At 39.2% G+C, this 18,653-nt stretch overlaps 1 protein-coding gene across 3 annotated transcripts in view; it reads right to left on the reverse strand.

Annotated features, from left to right (window-relative positions):
* NOL4 (nucleolar protein 4) overlaps positions 1–18,653 on the reverse strand; it is a 310,646-nt gene that overhangs the window by 33,637 nt on the left and 258,356 nt on the right. For 2 of the 3 annotated variants that reach the window (XM_054986048.1, XM_054986047.1), the window contains one exon: positions 807–920. The exons of the other annotated variant lie outside the window; for it this stretch is intronic. In XM_054986048.1, the coding sequence (XP_054842023.1) occupies positions 807–920 (114 nt within the window). The remainder of the gene's footprint in view (positions 1–806; positions 921–18,653) is intronic. 3 annotated transcript variants of the gene reach the window in all.

The raw sequence follows: 18,653 nt of genomic DNA on the forward strand, positions 1-18,653 counted from the left end.
TTCATTTCCCTGTAAGTTTCTCAAAAATCCTTAGCACAGAGTTTGTTTTTATCACTGCAGCTGCAGACTGAGTCAGCATTCTGTACTATAAAAAGAGAGCTCATCGAACATTCTGTTAGATGTATGTGTGGGGGGGGGAGGGTCAGGTTATACCCATTCTACAACTGAATAACTGAGGCCGAGAAATAATTAGTTATCCTCATACACTCGTCTGGAGTTTGGTATATGAGATTTGAATCAGGCATACAATGTAACATTCAATATAGGAAGTTACAAACTTTACCAGTAATAATATACATGATCTCTAGAGGTTTAGATTAGGATTGCAAAATTTGTGACCCAGCAAACTGAATACAGCTCAGTAACCTCCTCCTAGGTATTTGACATCCCTGTTACATTTGCACAGCTAGGTGTTGAATGCCTGCTCAACTATGAGGCAATTATTGGTAGACTGCATTTGACCTGGCACTTGTTTTAGATGTTATCAAAGAATCCCAACCCCCCCATGTGTCTGCTAGCTTTCTACCTTTAAAAATATACATAGACCCTGGACAGGGACCTGAATATAAAGTTCTGAGGCTGGCAGCCCAAGAACACTTACTAGGAAGTAAATCTCATTGAATTTGGATCCGTTTGTCTCCAGCCAAGCTGCTGAAAAGATTCAAAGCATTTAACAGAATCCACAGAGAATATACTCCTCTGTTCTTACAGGAAGCAAGACCTTTCATAAAGTTATGCCTATTCCTCACTTTACTTAGTTCTGGATATGGTTTCTTGTGACCCCCCAACACACACTGAACATGTACCTGCTGTCGATCCAGTCGCATCCTTTTTGCTGCATTTCTGCTTTCACTTTCACAGGCTGAAGCCAAGATACTTTCTGCTACTGCTGAAGTAAGATGTGAAGGAATGGGTCGTGACTATGAAAGAAAGAGAAAACACAAAAAAGCGCTATGATCAGTACCAAATCCATAACAGTGCTTACAACCAGAATTTATGTAAGGGGGTGTCCATTCATTGAAATCTATTTTCATATCAACAAAAAGTGGAAATGGAGATTGTAAAAATGAAGAATGAAAACTAGTTAGAGGTTAAACCTGTACTTAATCCACAGATCCCTAAAAATGTGTTCCCCTGACTCTACCCAAGATTAATTTTCATATGGATGTTCCTATATACTACTAAGGCTACATTTGGAAAGTGACACCAGTATATTGCTGTTGTGGAAATTCAAGCATGTCTGTTTTGAATCTTAAATTTCTAATAACTGGAGGCAGTTTGGGGCTGTGTGTGGACTATTAAACTAAAGCTTAATCCTGACAAGATGGAACATGCTACTTGTGAGCAGAAGGTCTAAACAGGACTTAATATGTCACATGTTCTGGATGGGGTTTCACTCCCCTTGAAGGAACAGATCTATAGTTTGTGGGTGCTCTTGGACCCAGGCCTACTGTTGGATAAGCAAGTGACAACTGTGGCCAAGAGTGCCTTCTACCACCTTCAAATGGTTAGCAATTGTGGCCTTTTCTGGACAGATCAGATCTGGCCACTGTTGTGCATGCTCTGGACTGCAAGGCAATCTACATGGGGAGGTCTTTGTATGGAAACGTCAATTGGTGCACAATGCTGCAGCCAGGATGTTGTCTGGAGTGGATGATAGTGACCATATCACTCCAGTCATGACCCATCTACACTAGTTCCAAATCTGTTTTGGGGAACAATTCAAGGTGCTGGTGTTGACCTTTAAAACCCTACAAGGCTTGGGATCAGCATACCTGAAGGATTGCCTACTGCCTTACGAAGCTGCCCAAATGGTATGGTAATCTTCTAAGACCCTGGCTGAATCCGTACATCCCAGCATAGTGCTAAACAATCGGAATGATAGCTTCTTCCTGGCATGATTTCTGACGTCATCACGCCATGATTCCACTCTTGAGGCATGATGATGACAGAAATCATGCAAGGAAGAAGCTATCATTCTGACAGTTTAGTGCTATGCCGGAACATGCGGATTCAACCCCTATTTCAGATACCCTGCCTTCTGCAATTAGACAGGTGGCAACCCAGAAGAGGGCCTTTTGGGTCATGTTGCCAAGACACTGTAATTCTTTCCAGGAAGATTCATCTGTCCCCTTATGTTGCTGTCTTCCTCCAGGAGTTGAAGACTTCTTTGTTTTGTTTGGGACTCCTTCAGTGAACCTTCCTTCTTGTGCTTTCTGCACTATGTTTTATTTTTTTGTTTTTGTATGTGTATTTTAGGTTGGTTTTCATTGTTTTAATAATATGTTTTTGTTTGGTTTTAATGGTGTTTAAGATGTGTTTTTATAATGTATAGTTTTGTAAAAAAATATTTTTGAGTTTTTTCAACAGTTTTTATGCACAGTTTTAATTCTGAGGGCAGAAAGGTGATCCTGATGAGGGGAGAAAGGTGGCATGCCAAGATTATATATGCTTCTTGTTGTTGTTATCAACAACAACAACAACAACAACACTAACAAAAAGCATGGCTTCTCTTTTTTCTTGAATGTAGATTTATTCTGGGTATTGCAGGGGAATCTGCTCTCCTATTAATCTCCCCATATCAGTTGCTGTCCAGACTTTTGGAAGCACGTGGCTGTTTGTATGGCTCTGTGTGAGTACATATTTCTTTTTAAATCAGCCTTTCAAAGTTGCCTGACATTACTAGTTGTCTATTATTATTGGCTTTCTATTCTCTGGAAAATTTTCTTATTGCAAAATTATATATATATAGAGAGAGAGAGAGTATGTATATAAAAATAAAATTCTCATTTCCTTACTTTCCCTTAAACTCAGATTCAGGCCCTAATAACTTGCTCTGGATAATGAGATCTCTGCATTACTGAGATCTCTAAAATGCCCTCAGTGTACGTAAATGGTTATTGTTAGGTCTTTAAGAAACTAGATACAGATCCATCTATTGGGCTATGCCTTTTCATTTTCAAAGGAAATCAGTTCTTTTATGGTGTCCTTAATTACCATTTCACTATTGATTTGGCTAACTGATATTCCTTGTTGACAGTCTACTAAACTGAGAGACAAACTTATTTTACTTTCTACTAGTAATCATTATTTGATAAACTCACTGCATGGCTCCCCAATCTATGCATTTAACATCTATGCACAGGCTGAATTCCAGCTAAATACTATTTTTACATGTCTGAAATTATGTATGTTACATAAAAATAATTTTTCTCAACCATTATTTATTTGCTTTAAAGCAAGCCAGTCAAATACTCAAATGCATGCTGACCACCTCACAAACAAAAGCAGCTTCTGCACTACTGCCTTATATACTTGTGCAAAAATTCAGTTGTCAGATGAAATGTAAATTACAGATTCAAAGGTCCAGGAAATGAATGTGAGCCATTTTCTTGATGAATATTATTATTTTTGTCAGTTGAGGCTCTTGATTGGAAGATGATAAACCAATTATCAGCTATATAGTTAACTATTGAAACCTGATGCATCAATAAAAAATGAAAAGACTGAACCTGCAACATGTTGACACATTGAATTCAGTGCATAATTAAGGCTACAATCTCTGGAAATAAGACACTGAATAAAATGGTACTTACATCTGAGTAGACTTTCTTAGGCTTGCCCTCTAACCCTCCAAAATCAGTGAGATTTAGCAATGCTTAACTTTGGCTGGATGTGTCTAAGTATTTTAAATTAAATATATAAGTGTAGCATTTTTCTCTTATTTATGAAATATAAATAATATAAATTTTCATTCAGTTTGTTAATGCTCTTAGGATTCTACTGTAGTACTGTCAAATATGATCCATTTTCCTTCAAGACTAAAGGACTAAATTGCGATGGTCAGGTAAACTGTAATGTTCTTATGGTGATCTCCAACTTCCTGATGAACATCCATCCTCAACATCAACTTCATCTTGACAGCCCGATTTACTAAAACAATATTTACCAGTTCCTTGAAATCTAAAAATTAATTTGCAAGCTGCCATATCATTTGAGTAAAGTTTGTTTCTAAGCCAGGGCAATGCAGTGGGGTGGGGGTTGCAGGAGGGCCATTTGGCCTGGACGTCATACTCAAAGTGGCCCTCAGATTTAGACACTTATGAATTTTTTCAGCATTTGATAAGTTTTGCAACATGTTTGTATGCACATCCCAAGCAGAAAAAATTGTGATACACTCTCATAGCTTAGAGCTGCATGAAGAATGTGCTCTCAAGTGACAACTGATTCATGGCAAACCCAACCATGGGACTTTCAAGGCAAAAGAGGAGCAGAGGTGGTTTGCCCTTGCCTTTCTCTGCATAACAATCCCAGTCTTCCTTGGTAATCGCCCATCCAAGTACTGACCATGGCTGAACTTGCTTAGCTCCCAAATTCTGATAAGTTCAGGCCAAGCAGCGCTATCCAGGCTGCTCTAGAGTAGCATACTCAAGCAAATAAAAGACATCATTTGGTAAAAGCCATAATTTTATGTTAAGTGATAGATTTTGTCATTCTTTTTTGGGTTTGCCAGCCTGCAGGTGGTGGGCGTAGATCTCCCAGAATTGCAACTGATCTTCAGGTAACAGTAGGGTTGTCAGTCCCCCACTGGAGGTGGGGGATCCCTCGCTCCCACCCTTCACCCCCCACCCCTGCTTACCTGGCTGGTAGGGGAGGCATGGGCTTCACTGGTGCACTCCTGGGCAGCAAAGCGCGCTCCTGGGTGGCACTGTGCACTCCTGCATGCCGAAACAAGCCCAAAATGGCCAGGATCAGGCCCGAAATGGCCTGAATTGGATCACTGCCGCACAGGTGAGTATTCCCTCATGTGGCAGTAGCCTGTTCTAGGCCGATTCGGGCTCATTCCAGGCCAATTTGGGCCCGAAATGGCCAGGATCAGGCAACTATTGGGCGGAAGATTGCTCCCCCATGTGGCAGTGGCTCATTCCAGGCCAAATAGGGCCTGATCATCACCAATTTGGGCCCTATCCTGGCTGTTTGGGGCCCATTTCAGCCCAATTTGGGCCTGAAGCAGCCAGAATTGGGCCGCTGCTGGGCAGGGAGTGCTCCCTTGTGCAGCAGCAGCCCATTCCAGGCTGATTTGGGCCCGATCCTAGCTGATTCAGGCCCAATCCTGGCCATTTCGGGCCCCTTTTTGCCCAAGTCAGACCTAAAAAGGCCAGGATCGGGCTCCCCACAGGGCATGGGAATGCTCCCGGGGATAGCCATGGCCTGCGTGATGACATCACTTCCCAGAAATGACCAACTCACCAAGAAGGTAGGTGCTGGGGCCTCCACTTCCCACTAGGAGTACGGGGGACCTGGCAACTCTAGGTGACAGAGATCAGTTACCCTAGAGAAAATGGCTGCTTTTGAGGGTGGACTGTATGGCGTTATACCTTACTGAGATCTGTCCTCTCCCAAAGCCTGCCATCTCCTAGCTCCACTGCCAAAATCTCCAGTAATTTCCCAACCTGGAGCTGGCAACACTATTTTTATGTATCATAATTTTTATATTGATTATGTCTAGTATTCTCAAATTAACATTGCCATCTCCAAGCTGGGAAATTCCTGGAGATTTGGGAGGGGGCCGAGGCGGGCGGGGTTTGGGAACAGGAGTCCATCCCCACAAGGCAGCCATTTTCTTCAGGGGAACTGTTCTCTGTTGTCTGGAGATTAATTATAATTCAGGGAAGATCTTGAAGCCCCACCTGGACATTGGCAACCCTACCTCAAATGGAAGTGGCTAGGGCCTCTTTGGACCTCTGAGCAGGCCTATTCCAAGCCATAAAAACATGGAAAGTTATCAATCAGTGATATGGGCTGTTTCCTCACTGCCCATATTCCATTCCATTTCCTGTTTAATGCAATTTAGATCCGGGAACAGAGAGGCAACGAAACAGAAAGGAGAGAGCTGGCAGCTAGAGGCAAAATACATACCTCCTCCCTCCTTTTAACAATGTCTCTGGTGATTTTAACGGAGACCAAGGGAGAGACAAGCATATAGCTTGCAATTTGTAGTACAAAAATATGGATGCTTAATTCATGGTTTGGTTTAGCACAACACAACCGCAAAAGTCAAGACATTTGACCCAGCATGTGAACACTGCGTTACGGAAGCAGGATCAGAAATGGCACGATACAAGCTCAAAAATTTGTCAGTGAGGAAACAGCCATGGTTACTCCATTGCTGAACCTGCCTTGCTTAGCATATCAGGTTCAAAGCACTGTATGATGTGATCCAGCTACTGGATTTGGTTGAAAGTAGATTTATATGACCTTTCTTTCACATAAGCCTTAAAAATTAATTAAAAATCAGAATTCCACAAACCACGGTAGTCAAGGATCCAATTGTGTGTTATAAGCATTCAAATGACAGAATCTGATGGTGCCTATGCAAGCAGTGTGTTTTAAGAACAAATAATGCAAAAAGAAAACTGATCTTTTGAACCATCCAAAGTCATGTGCTGCAGCCATCATGGAACAAACATGCTGAAAACATTAACATTGATAAAATCAGTTGTTGTAGCTAATTTTTGAATGATCTTCTGTAATTCAAGAATCCATTCCCAAAAAATAAACAAATAAAATTATAATCACCTAAACAAGGCATTACTTTCTGGCTACTTATCTGTCAAACAGTATTATGACAGATATTTAGGGTAAATCTCATATTCTAATCATGCAATCCTGAAAACTCTTTTCTGAGAGTAAGCCCCAAATACAGTTGAGCAGGATTCTGAGCAGAGCTGTTCAGGATTTCTGTAAAAGTATGCTTACTTGGAAGAAAATCAGTGGGGCCCGCTTTCAAATACGAGAAAAAGTAATAATTTTTTAAAAATGTCTCAAAAGGTTTCCACAGAAATATCTATAATATACCTCTCAGAGACAAAAGTGCAAATATAATTGGATGGGAAGGAATGAGAGTAGATTACATAAAATAATAACATATGGAGTAGTAATTGGTTATTGTACTGCATATCCAAAGCCAAGTTTAAGACTGAAGCCTATGCAGATTTTATGTGGCAGCCTTTATGTTTCACTGTAGAAAATCACCAATACACTTCTACAGATAATATTAAGTGCTGGATGCTGATCTTTCAATTTAGTTGCAGTGTAAATGTTCTTCTATCTTAACAATCTTATCAATCCCAAAACAACTGCACCAAGACAGGTATATTTGGAATCCAAACATTTCAGTGCTAACCTCAGAGTGTTTCTCAAGGAACATTTTCCCCATAAATACTTATATTCAGCTATGAGATACACAGTAGCTCTTTGTTTATATTTCCTGTACACTAAGTGATCTTAAATGTCTAATATAATATTCTGTCAATGAAATCAAAATACCTTCAACAAAACATGAATATACTCAACAGCATCTTGTTAAAGAACTGAGAATGAAAAGGTTTCTTGAGAATACTGGCATATTTTTGAGCTATCCTCTCTTACTATGAAGCATGCAATTCAAACTTGCATAATATGCATGTTTGAGCAACATTCTGCATTACAAAATGAAGAACAGCACTGCACTCTGTTGGGTGTACTGATATTGTTCGAATTTAACACGCTCTCATGTCCTCCATAAATATAAAAGGATTTGTCATTTTAATGCTTGTAGCCTTGCATTCTGGCATTGGTTTTAATATTTTCCATTCATTCTTGTTCTGAACAGAAATGAAAAAAGCAAACTCCTACCAACTGAGAGCAAAAGGGGGGGGGCAGCTGATATGATTATTGCTGAACATATTACTTCGAAAACACAGCAACTTTAATTTTCAAAGCAGCAATCCATTTAATTTAGACACAGTTCACTTTGCTTCTAATATTTTTCTTATAGTCAGCTGCCTATAATAGCCCCCAAATGGGAAACTATTTGCCAGAGACACTAGGTTTAGAACAAATATCTCCTGTTCCATATGAATACATAGCAGCAATAATTGCCCAAGATCATCATCCTGCAAAAAGCTGTACTTACAGAGAAGAAAGAGACAACAAGCACACTCTGGGCAATTCCTATTGTGCAGGTACAAAATGTCAAAGCCAGTTCCAATTTATTCCTGTCTCACTGAAATGAATGGGACTACCTGTAAAGTAAAGGTACACAATTTGACTGGGCAAAGGCTGGCTAGAATGCCAGGCATAGCTCTTGTTATTAGTGCTTTAGGATTTCATAATACCTTGATGTGATTTTTACATGAGACAGATGTTCAAACAAAGCTGGTGGTTTGTAAAGGCAGGGAAGTGTGAAGAGAAGTTTGGCAAGCAGCCATTATCAACAGGTAACGAATTCAGAATATCATGTGGAGAAGGAGCCCAGGAATATTAATTGACTCTTCCCAAGGTTAACCAGAAACTACCTGATTTTCATGGGCCTAAAAGCTATGCAGTCCCACTGAATACCAAGTAAATGTGCGTAGGGTTTGTCGCTCTAGTTAGGGGGCCATGAAAAACCATGCCTTATTAAAATATGAAGTCAGTAATAAACTATATTGGTTCGATTTTTTATGTTTCTTGACTCATGATAAATTCTATCCAGCTTGCACCCTGATCTGAGACACATTATTTGGAAATAAACATTGTTAATCTAAATGCAATTTATTTCTAGGTAAGCAAGCTTGCCTTAGGTTAACCTGTACAAAATATCATCATATTTCTGCAGCTGAATAAAGATAATATTTCTGAAAACTAAAGCATCCTGGCAAAGAACGCCATTCTCGGACCAGAATACACTGTTTGCAGCTATGCTGCTATGGATCTGCATTTGTATAACGCACAAACCCCTTCTTTCCCTATTTATATATGATCCACAAGCAGAAGAATCTGTAGTGACGTTTGGGACTGGTTTGGTAGTAAGTGGATGAAGCATCTCTGTAATGCATCTATTAAATCCTTCTGCCACGTTTTATGAGCCTCTGCCTTCGAGCAGAAAGCATGGCTTTAGGCCAAAGTGCTTCAAACTGTGCTGCTGAATCAAGTCACAGCAAGGCAGCCTGAAAGATAATGCCAGGGACCTTACACATCTGGGCCAGCGGGGAGAGATCAAAGTACGTGCATTTAAATATGCCCCATTGTGCAAGGATGGGGTGAGATTTAAAGTTGCCACTCCAGATTGGGAACTAACTGGAGATTTGGGAGATGGAGCCTGGGGAAGGTGAGGCTTGGGGAGGGGAAAGATCTCCATGGGGCATAATGCCATAAAGCTCATCCCCTAAAGCACCTATTTTCTCTGGGGGAACTGAGCTCTGCAGTCTAGGAAACAGTTGTGATTCTGGGAGATTACCAAGCCCCATTGGGAGGCTGGCAACCTTAGTTGGACTCCTGGTAACAGTGACAATAATCTCAAATGGCCCAGAAGACAGAGTAACCCACACTAAGGTGGAAGGAGCCAACAGAGGTCAGATTAGCGGTTAATAAGCAAAACAGTTTAATCCATGTTACAAGTTGGGTGTCCTTATGGGGAGCCATGTTAATTCCTAACTATATAAGAACACAATATAATATACAGTTTAATTTTTACATGCACTTACCAAGAATGATTATGGGTACATTTGGTAGTTATGTAAAAATATATGAACTAGCAGAATATATTTCAACTCCTTAGCAATAAATGCCATATTTTTGAAGGTAAGGATTTATCATTTTTTAACAATTTTATAAGTTTGCAGTTGCTAGACCTAACACCATGTTCAGTAAATTGTGATATTGTTTTTGAGGCATTTTAAAGGGCTTGAAATTTAATGCCAACTATTCTAAAATTAAAAAAATGAATCTATTATATTACATCGATTTAGGGAAGTATAACCTAGTTGTGACTTGGAATCTTTTGTTTTTATTCCCTTTAAACTTGTTCTAGTCTTGGCTACATCTGAACAGCAGTCCAGCCTTTCAGGTTAGCAGTCATGAAAGAACATGGGTGGTTTTGTTTTTTAAAGATTAGTATTCCATACAGCAAGAGCTATTTATCTACATAAATCAGCTGATGCTGCAGAATCAATGAAGAACTGGACAGCAATGGTTCAAATCTGAGGTCAACTCAATTTGGTAAAAGTTGAACAAAATTAAAATAGCTATGGATTAAGTTGACAACCTTGGGCAAATCACCTATCTTTCAGGCTCAATTTGCCATTCATAACATCAGAATAACAGTGATTTGTCTCACAGGTGCAAGAACAATAATAATTAAAGCACTTTACCACAAAAGTGAATTAAAGAAGATTAATTTCTCCCTCTTGAATGCCCAACTTAACATGGTGTGGGGTTGGAGTGAGTTAGTGAAGCTAAGAGCAATACCATCAGGAGCATGAACACTGTCAAGAATCAAGAGTCTAAATTCCTTGCAGAGTCACTCAAGGTGGAATGGTCAAAGCTGAGACATCAGACTAAGACGCATCCACCCACTTCAGGAATCAATGGTCACATCAGCAGAAGAGAACTGACTATTCCAATGGTGATGGGGACAGAAGAATCCTTGAAAGGTAGCTACGGGGCAGCAGCAGTAGTGGAGGGTGACACTGGGGAGGAACCTTTAAAGACAATGACAGTGATATTTCATCCAACCCTGCTCAGTACTGCACAGAAGAAGGCAGTAGTGAACCATTGCTGATCATCTCTGATCTTGAAAACTCTGTGATGTGGCAACCTAAAGCAAAAGAAGACATGGTGCTAGAAGGAGGCACTCAATTGGCTATTGGGGAAGAGCAGAAAACAAGTACAAATAGTACTGTTCTTAATAATGGAACTAGATTAAAGCCAAAAGAATTTGCTGATGTGAATAGATGCAAAAGGAAATTCCAAAGCTGTGTGACACATATAACAGAAACATGGAATATGAGAAGTATGAAACCAGTAAGCTCGAAATTGTAAAACGAGAAATGGAATGTTTAAACATAGTAATCCTGGATGTGAGAGAACTAAAGTGGTTTGGATTAGGACATTTAGGTGTTGTTCTTATAGTGAGGTGAGATGTAGCACAAGCCATCAAGAGCTATAAACCAAAGTCTGACCAAATAATATCAATCAGACTTCATGGAAACCCTGTCAACCTAACCAAACAGATGCTGAAGAGGAAGAAACTGAAAGCTTTGATATGATATGGCTTGAGAGAACATTGAAGAAGGATGCATCAGTAACAGGATCTCATATTGCTGTGCAGTGTTGATCTGATCTTCTTATACCAAAGAATATACAAAGCGAGTTAATTCTATTACTGATATTGTTCTGGAGCCATCAAATGTTATAAAAGCTGGCTATACAGCTAGCTATACTGCAGAAGGTTAATCAGTCTAGCTAAAAATTATACAAAATAATGCTGGGGAGTCAAATCGTGTGTGTGTGTGTGTGTGTGTGTGTGTGTGTGTGTGTGTGTGTGTGTGTGTGTACACAAAAAGAGAGAAACAGAAAGTTCTTTTTGGCAAAGATATTCAAATAAGGCAAAACAACTAAAGAGAGGACACAAATAATATGCTATATGCACAAATGAAGTTGCCATCAGGAACAGTTTAAAAATAGGATATTAGTATTGTACTGAGAAGAACATTGCTTATTGAAATGAACCCCCATGAGACTGAGCCTTTCCTATCGCTTTGGGCTTACAACGGATCCATTATGTAGTATGGTTGGGATTGCAGATGGCAAATAACTGACAGAGCCAACCTAGGGCACATTCCCATTTCTTTATCACCAGACTTCCACTAATTAAATTCAGTGTTTACATCTTCATTTAATTCCACAGCACCAAGCAACAGAAACTGTTTCCCATTAGAGCTTTAATGTCGTATGCCACATGTCCTATAATATATTCTATTTTCCCTACTACATAATAGAAAGAAAGAAAGAAAGAAAGAAAGAAAGAAAGAAAGAAAGAAAGAAAGAAAGAAAGAAAGAAAGAAAGAAAGAAAGAAAGAAAGAAAGAAAGAAAGAAAGAAAGAAAGAAAGAAAGAAAGAAAAAGATTTCTCATGAGAGCCATGTGGGAAAAGTTGCTTTTAATAATAAGTGTGTGCACAAAAATCAATATTCATTTTAAGTTTAGTTAATTTTAGTTTATGATTTTTAAAATTTTAGTTACTACCAGTGTTTATATTAATATTTTCTTTCCATTGGTTGCAACATATAATGCATTTATAATTGTATCTTTTCCCCTAATCTAATTAGGCTGAAATTTTCAGTCTCCAGAAAAGAGTTAACTCCCCAGATTGTTCCAATGGTGCTGTTAAGAAAAATTAACTAAATTGAATACATCACGATTCCATATGATAGCCTCACAAAGAGCCAATGTGGTATAGTGGTTAGATGACACTAGGATCTGGAAGATCCAGGTTTGAACACCTACTCTGCCATGAACGCTTGCTGGGTGTCTTTCAACCAGTCACACCCTCTCAGCCTAATCTACATCACAGGGTTATTGAGAGGATGAAATGAAGGAGGAGAAAATGATGTAAACCACTTTGGGTCTGTGTGGTGATAAAAGATGAGGTATAAATCAAGTAAATAAATAAATAAATAAATGATTTCTCATAATTTGTCTGATTTGGGCAGGTATGCATGTGTTTGTGTTGCAATACACATACATTAAGATGGCAGGGTAAATACCTACTGCTGTATTAGGATATGAGGTATTTGCCTTGACCCACCTACTCCTATTCTGCAGCACTGTGTATCCAAGCAAAATGTTTGCCTTTGTTTGTCAGCCTCAACAGCAGCACTGACTAGGAGAAGTGGGGGGGGGGGAGTAAGCAAATGGAAACCACTCCATTTATCAAACCAAATCTAAATCTCTCTAAGCTAGGCTTCTTAGCACAATCCTCTTCAGTTCAATGTCAAGATCTCTGTATAGTTCTGCTGACTACTAGACATGCCTGCAAATTATCTATGATGTATTGTCGAAGGCTTTCACGGCCGGAGAACGATGGTTGTTGTGGGTTTTCCGGGCTGTATTGCCGTGGTCTACACCTCTGCTACAGAGGTGCTACACCTCTGAAGATGCCTGCCACAGCTGCTGGCGAAACGTCAGGAACTACAATGCCAAGACCACGGCAATACAGCCCGGAAAACCCACAACAACCATCTATCTATGATGTGTTGCTCTCCCCAGCCTCTCTGATCTTCTTGAACTTTAAGGCAAGTAGTGGAATATCATCTAAATCTGAATATTTTAAATTCTCTGTGTTATGTGCTGTCAAGTTATTTCCAACATATGGCGACCCTATGAATGAAAGACTTCTGTAATGTCCTATCGTTAGCAAACTTGCTCAGATCTTGCAAACTGGTAGACTTGGCTTCCTTTATTGAGTCAAGCCATATCATTTTGGGTCTTCCTCTTTTCTTATTGCCTTCGACTTTTCTTAGCATTATTAACTTTTCCAGAGTCTTGTTTTCTCATGATGTGACCAAATTATGATAGCTTCAGTATCATCATTTTAGCTTCTAGGGAGAATTCTGGCTTGATTTGTTCTAGAACCCACTAATTTGTCTTTTTGGCTATCCATGGTATCCACAAAACTCTCCTCTAGCACCACATTTCAAATGAATCAACTTTCTTCCTGTCAGCTGTCTTCAGTGTCCACCACTCACATCCATACATAGCAATGGGGAATACCGTAGTGTAGATTATCTTGATCTTGTCAAAAAGGGACATCTTTATCCTTAAAGGTCTTTTCACATTCTTTCATGGCTGATCTTCCAAGTCTCAATCTTCTTCTGATTTCTTGGGTGCAGTCTCCCTTTTGATTGAGGATTGAGCCAAAGAATAGAAAATCTTTATTTCAATTTTTTTCATTGTCAACATAATTGTGTAATTCGTCAGTAGTCATTATTTTCATCTTCTTTATGTTCAGCTGTAATCCTGCTTTGGCACTTCTTTAACTTCATCAGTAGTCATTTCAAGTGTTCACTATTTTTTGCCAGTAACATGGTGTCATCTGCCAATCTCAAATTGTTAATGTTCCTTCCACCAATTTCTATCTAAATCTAATCCAGCTTTCCTTATGATACATTCTGCATATAGTTTGAACAGATAGGAAGATAATATACATCATTGTCTGACACCTTTGCTAACTGGAAACCATTATGTTCCCCCATATTCTATCCTAACAGTAGTCTCTCATCCAGAGTGCAGGTTTTGCATCAACACAACCAGGATTATAGAGGCCAACTGATTTTGAGAAGATAATCACAAAGAAAAAGGATCATATTCTGGGTCAAATTTACAAACTTCTACTTCAATATGACACAGAAACAGAAAAAGTTAAAACTTGTATGCTAAAAGGGATGCAAAATTTTGGAAAAGAAATAACATTTCAACAGTAGGAAAATTTATGGACTAAGGACATAAAACTTACAGCAAGCCAAACACTGAGAAAAAATTGGTACAAGATGTTTTAGATGGTACATTACACCAAAATATATTGAAAAAAATGAATAAGAAATATGTAGGGTCAGGTTGGAAGTGTAAGGAAGCAGACAGTTCTTTCTTTCATATGTGGTTAGACATGTAAAAAAAAGTTTTAAAAATTGGCAAGATATACATGCTGAGATTCAGAAGGTTTTCAAAATTAATTTTGCCATGAAACCCCAGACTACATTGTTGGGAATAATTCCAGATAATGTTGACAGAACACTACATGAACTATTTCAGTATTTGCTGACAGTGGCAAGAGTGGTAATGGCAAGTAAATGGAAAGAAGGAGAATGCCCAAGCAGGGAAATCTGGAAGGACAAAATGTCAGAATATGCAGTGATGGCAAAATTGACGAATTACATAAATAGAAGGCCAATTAAAGAATCTGAAGAGAAATGGGGAAAATATTTCACTTAGAACAGATAAAATTTATAAAATGTCTTAGTCCTGTAAATTTGAAAATTGTTAGATATTGATATATTTTATAATTTAATTGTAAGATAATTAGTTTTATTAAGATAATTGGTAGAATAGACAGTATAATATTGAAATATTGGCAAAAAGTCGACATTGTTATTGTTAAGTAAAATATAAGTAAAGGTAATGATAAACATAAAGGAAATAAGGTTTTTTTCATTCTTTAAGATAAGGAGAAGAAATAGGTCAGAATCTTCAGGGGTTTTTTTCAGCTGCGGAATGGCGTTTCAGCACCTCTTAAAAAATACCTACATGACCAGTGGGTATTTGGGCCCGAAACGGCCAGGATAGGACCACTGCCTGGTGGAGGAGGGTTCCCTCGTAAAGCAGCAGCCCATTCTAGGCTGAGTGGGACCCAATCCAGGCAGTTTGGGGCCCATTTTGGCCCGATTCAGGCCCAAAATGGCCAGGATCGGGCCACTGCTGGGCAAAGGAGGGTTCCCTCACACGGCAGTGGCCTGATCCAGGCCAATTCAAGCCCGATCCGGGCCATATCAGGCTCATTTTGGCAATTTTGGGCCCATTTTGGCCCAATTCAGGCCCAAAATGGCCAGGATCAGTCTGCTGCAGTTTGAGGGAAGGTTCCCCCACATGACAGAGGCCCATTCCAGGCAAATTCGGGCCTAATCCTGGCTTTTTGGGGCCCATTTCAGCCCTTTTGGGAGCATTTCGGCCCAATTTGGGCCTGAAACAGACAGGATTGGGCTGCTGCCGGTCAGGGGAGGGTAGTTTGGGGCCCATTTTGGCCATTTTGCGCCTGTTTTGGCCCAATTTGGGCCTGAAATGACCATGATTGGGCCCCAAAACAGCCAGGATTGAGCTACTGCTGAGTGGGGGGAGGGTTCCCCTGCTTGGCAGCAGCCCATTCCAAGCCAAGTCAGGCCTGTTTTGGCCATTTGTCCCAATTCGGGCCCGAAACGGCCAGGATCGGTCCACTGCCAGGCAGAAGAATGCTCTTCTGCATGGCAGTGGCATCTTCCAGGCCAATTTGGGCCTGAATAAGGCCCCCTGTGGAGCACAGGAGTCCTCCCAGATAGCCACGGCCTGTGTGATGACATCACTTCTTGGAAGTGACATCATCACATGCTCCTGGGAGTGCGCATGCATGTGCGCAAAGCACATGCACATATGGTACCCAGTGAGTTCCACCACCTCTTTTCCCAGAAAAAAAGCAATCAGTTACATTAAGTAATAAGCATTGTTATTGTTAATAATTGCCTTTTTATTATTCCTAAATTAATGACTAGAAATAGGTTTGAATTTTGCATGTGTTGTTTATTTGGAAAAATATATACTAAATAGGTTTAATTATTATTCTAAACAGTATTCTAATATCTACAAAGGTTATGATTTTTGTACCCTGTATTTTAACAAACGTTGTAGCACAGTTTTATATATGCCTTGCTTGTGCCCTTTTCTTCCCTTGTTTCCTGTATTCCCTTTTTGTTTTAATAAAATGAAAAACCCAGATGTTGTGACACACCCATTTCTTTTAACACCATCCATAGCTTTTCATGATCCAGTCAAAAGCTTTGCTGTAATCTATGTAACACAGGCTGATTTTCTACTGAAATTCCCTGGTATGCTTCATTAGCCATTGCAAATTTACAATGTGATCTCTAGAGCCTCTTCTTTTTCTAAATTCACCTTGAACGTCTAGTATTTCTTGATCCATATATGGTAATAATCTTTGTTGTAGAATTTTGAGCATCACTTTGCCTGATGGAAAATAATGCAATGGTCTGGTAGCTGCTGCACTCTTTGGCATCCCCTTTCTTTGGAAGTATAATGTAGATTGAATGTTTCTAGTCTGTGGGCCATTGTTTTGTTTTCCATATTTGTTTACAGATTATTGTTAAAATTTTGATGGACTCTGAATTGGGATTACTGTAGCAGTTTCTAAATTTCTTGTGGAAGTTTTTAAACTTAAAGGTAATTTTAATTAGTAGTTTTTATGGATTTTTATCATTGAAAGTTTTTATATTTTATGGATTGGATACCTTATCAATCTTGTGATTGTTGTTATGCCAATAAAGGTAGATGATGATGATGATGATGATGATGATGATGACAATGACGATGACGACAATGACGACTTAGTTTCTGAGAATTACTAACTGTATTTAATTTTTCAGTTTGAATTAGTTATAATAACAAAGGGAGGCATTTTAAATTTGGCTTTCAGTTAATTAATATTCTGAAGGCACATCTCTGATTAATACACCTCTGGAAATCACAGTACAAGAATATACTATGCTACACTGTGCTGTAGTATCCATAGTAGTGGTGGAATGAGCAAAGTACAGATTGCTCATTCAGCTAAAGTAAAACACACACGCGCATACACGCATGCACACACAAAAACAAAAATAGGAGAGACTCTAATTTTTCAAGCAACTGCATGTAGAAATCCTATTAGATCAGAAAGTCATCAGGTTCCATTGATGGATCCTCATTCCCTCAATGCTGCCTCATTCTGAGTGTAACCTTCCCTGTAACCTTCTACAACCATCTTGTTTGCCTTAGTGCTGTGTTGGACAAGGGAGAGGCAGCGCATATCTTGGTCTTACAGAGTGTTCCTGTGAGTATTAGAAGGCACATAGCCCTGGAAACTAAGCATGATTGATGAGCCCAACATTATACATTCTTTACATTCAGTCTAGTTTAGTGATTAGAGTGCAGGAATTAACCTGAGCTTATACACATGCTCAGTCATGAAATTAATTGTGTGACAACTTCAGGCCTTGGTACAAACTTGTAAAATGCCCCCCACACAAACACATCAACACCACAATCTCTCAGCCCATACATACAATCTCATGAAAAAAAATTAGTTATGAAATCACTGTTAAATAGCCTACATTTCTGAAAAATGCCCACTTCTGCTAATTTTGTTTGATAATAAAACCCAGCCTGAGAGTCCTACAAGATTGTTAACTATTTTGTGACTTCTGGGTCACTAAAAAAGGATCATCCTGTATATGTCTTGTTTTTTAAAAAATCGAATGGATCAATGTGGCAACAAAGATTAGGCCAAATCTTTATTTTTCTACTGTTTCCATTGCAAAATTATGAAATAGCCCTCCAAAGTCTATTTCTCTTGCAAGTTCCCATACTGTAGACAAAATGGCTAGGTGGCTTAACATTTCTTTTCTATTATAAAATAATGCCTGAAGTTTTTTTATGAGTGATAGCTTGCTGAAACTTCTTTCAGCTTCTTCCACAGCCACTGGCAGTGTGCAAAACATCTTCAGAGCTATGCACATTTCACTGAAAATTCGTTGCCACAGACTCAGTCTATTAAAATAATTTTCATCTTGATTTGTTCATCTGCTTCCCTAGTTACTGTATTGTTGCCTAACTGCAGAATGGCCTTGTTTGATTTGAAAAACTGCAGCACAGATTGGTTTCCTTTAGCTTCTTTTTGTTCCTTTTCTGTTACTTCCTTATGTTTCTGGATGCCTGATTTATATTTATAGCCACAACCAGACATGGAATCATGGAACATCTGTGTTTGTGAGTGAATTAGACAATAACATATATTTTGAGGCTGCATATCCTACCGGAAACAGCAGTACTTGCTCCCATTGTCTTATGGTGCTCTTCCAAGCTGCCTATACAAAAGGAACTCTGGGATTGGTAGTTCTTGATGTAGACCCGGGAGCCCCAGTAGTTCATCATATTGCTTCAGACTGCTGCTCTAACATTGCTTCCAATTGGCTTGCCAGATCACACAAGATCTGAACAACAGATACATAGATACAAGGAAATAAGTTTATAGAAATAACCTCATGTATG

The sequence above is a fragment of the Eublepharis macularius genome, chromosome 7 (genome assembly GCF_028583425.1).
Source record: "Eublepharis macularius isolate TG4126 chromosome 7, MPM_Emac_v1.0, whole genome shotgun sequence".
Taxonomy (NCBI): domain Eukaryota; kingdom Metazoa; phylum Chordata; class Lepidosauria; order Squamata; family Eublepharidae; genus Eublepharis; species Eublepharis macularius.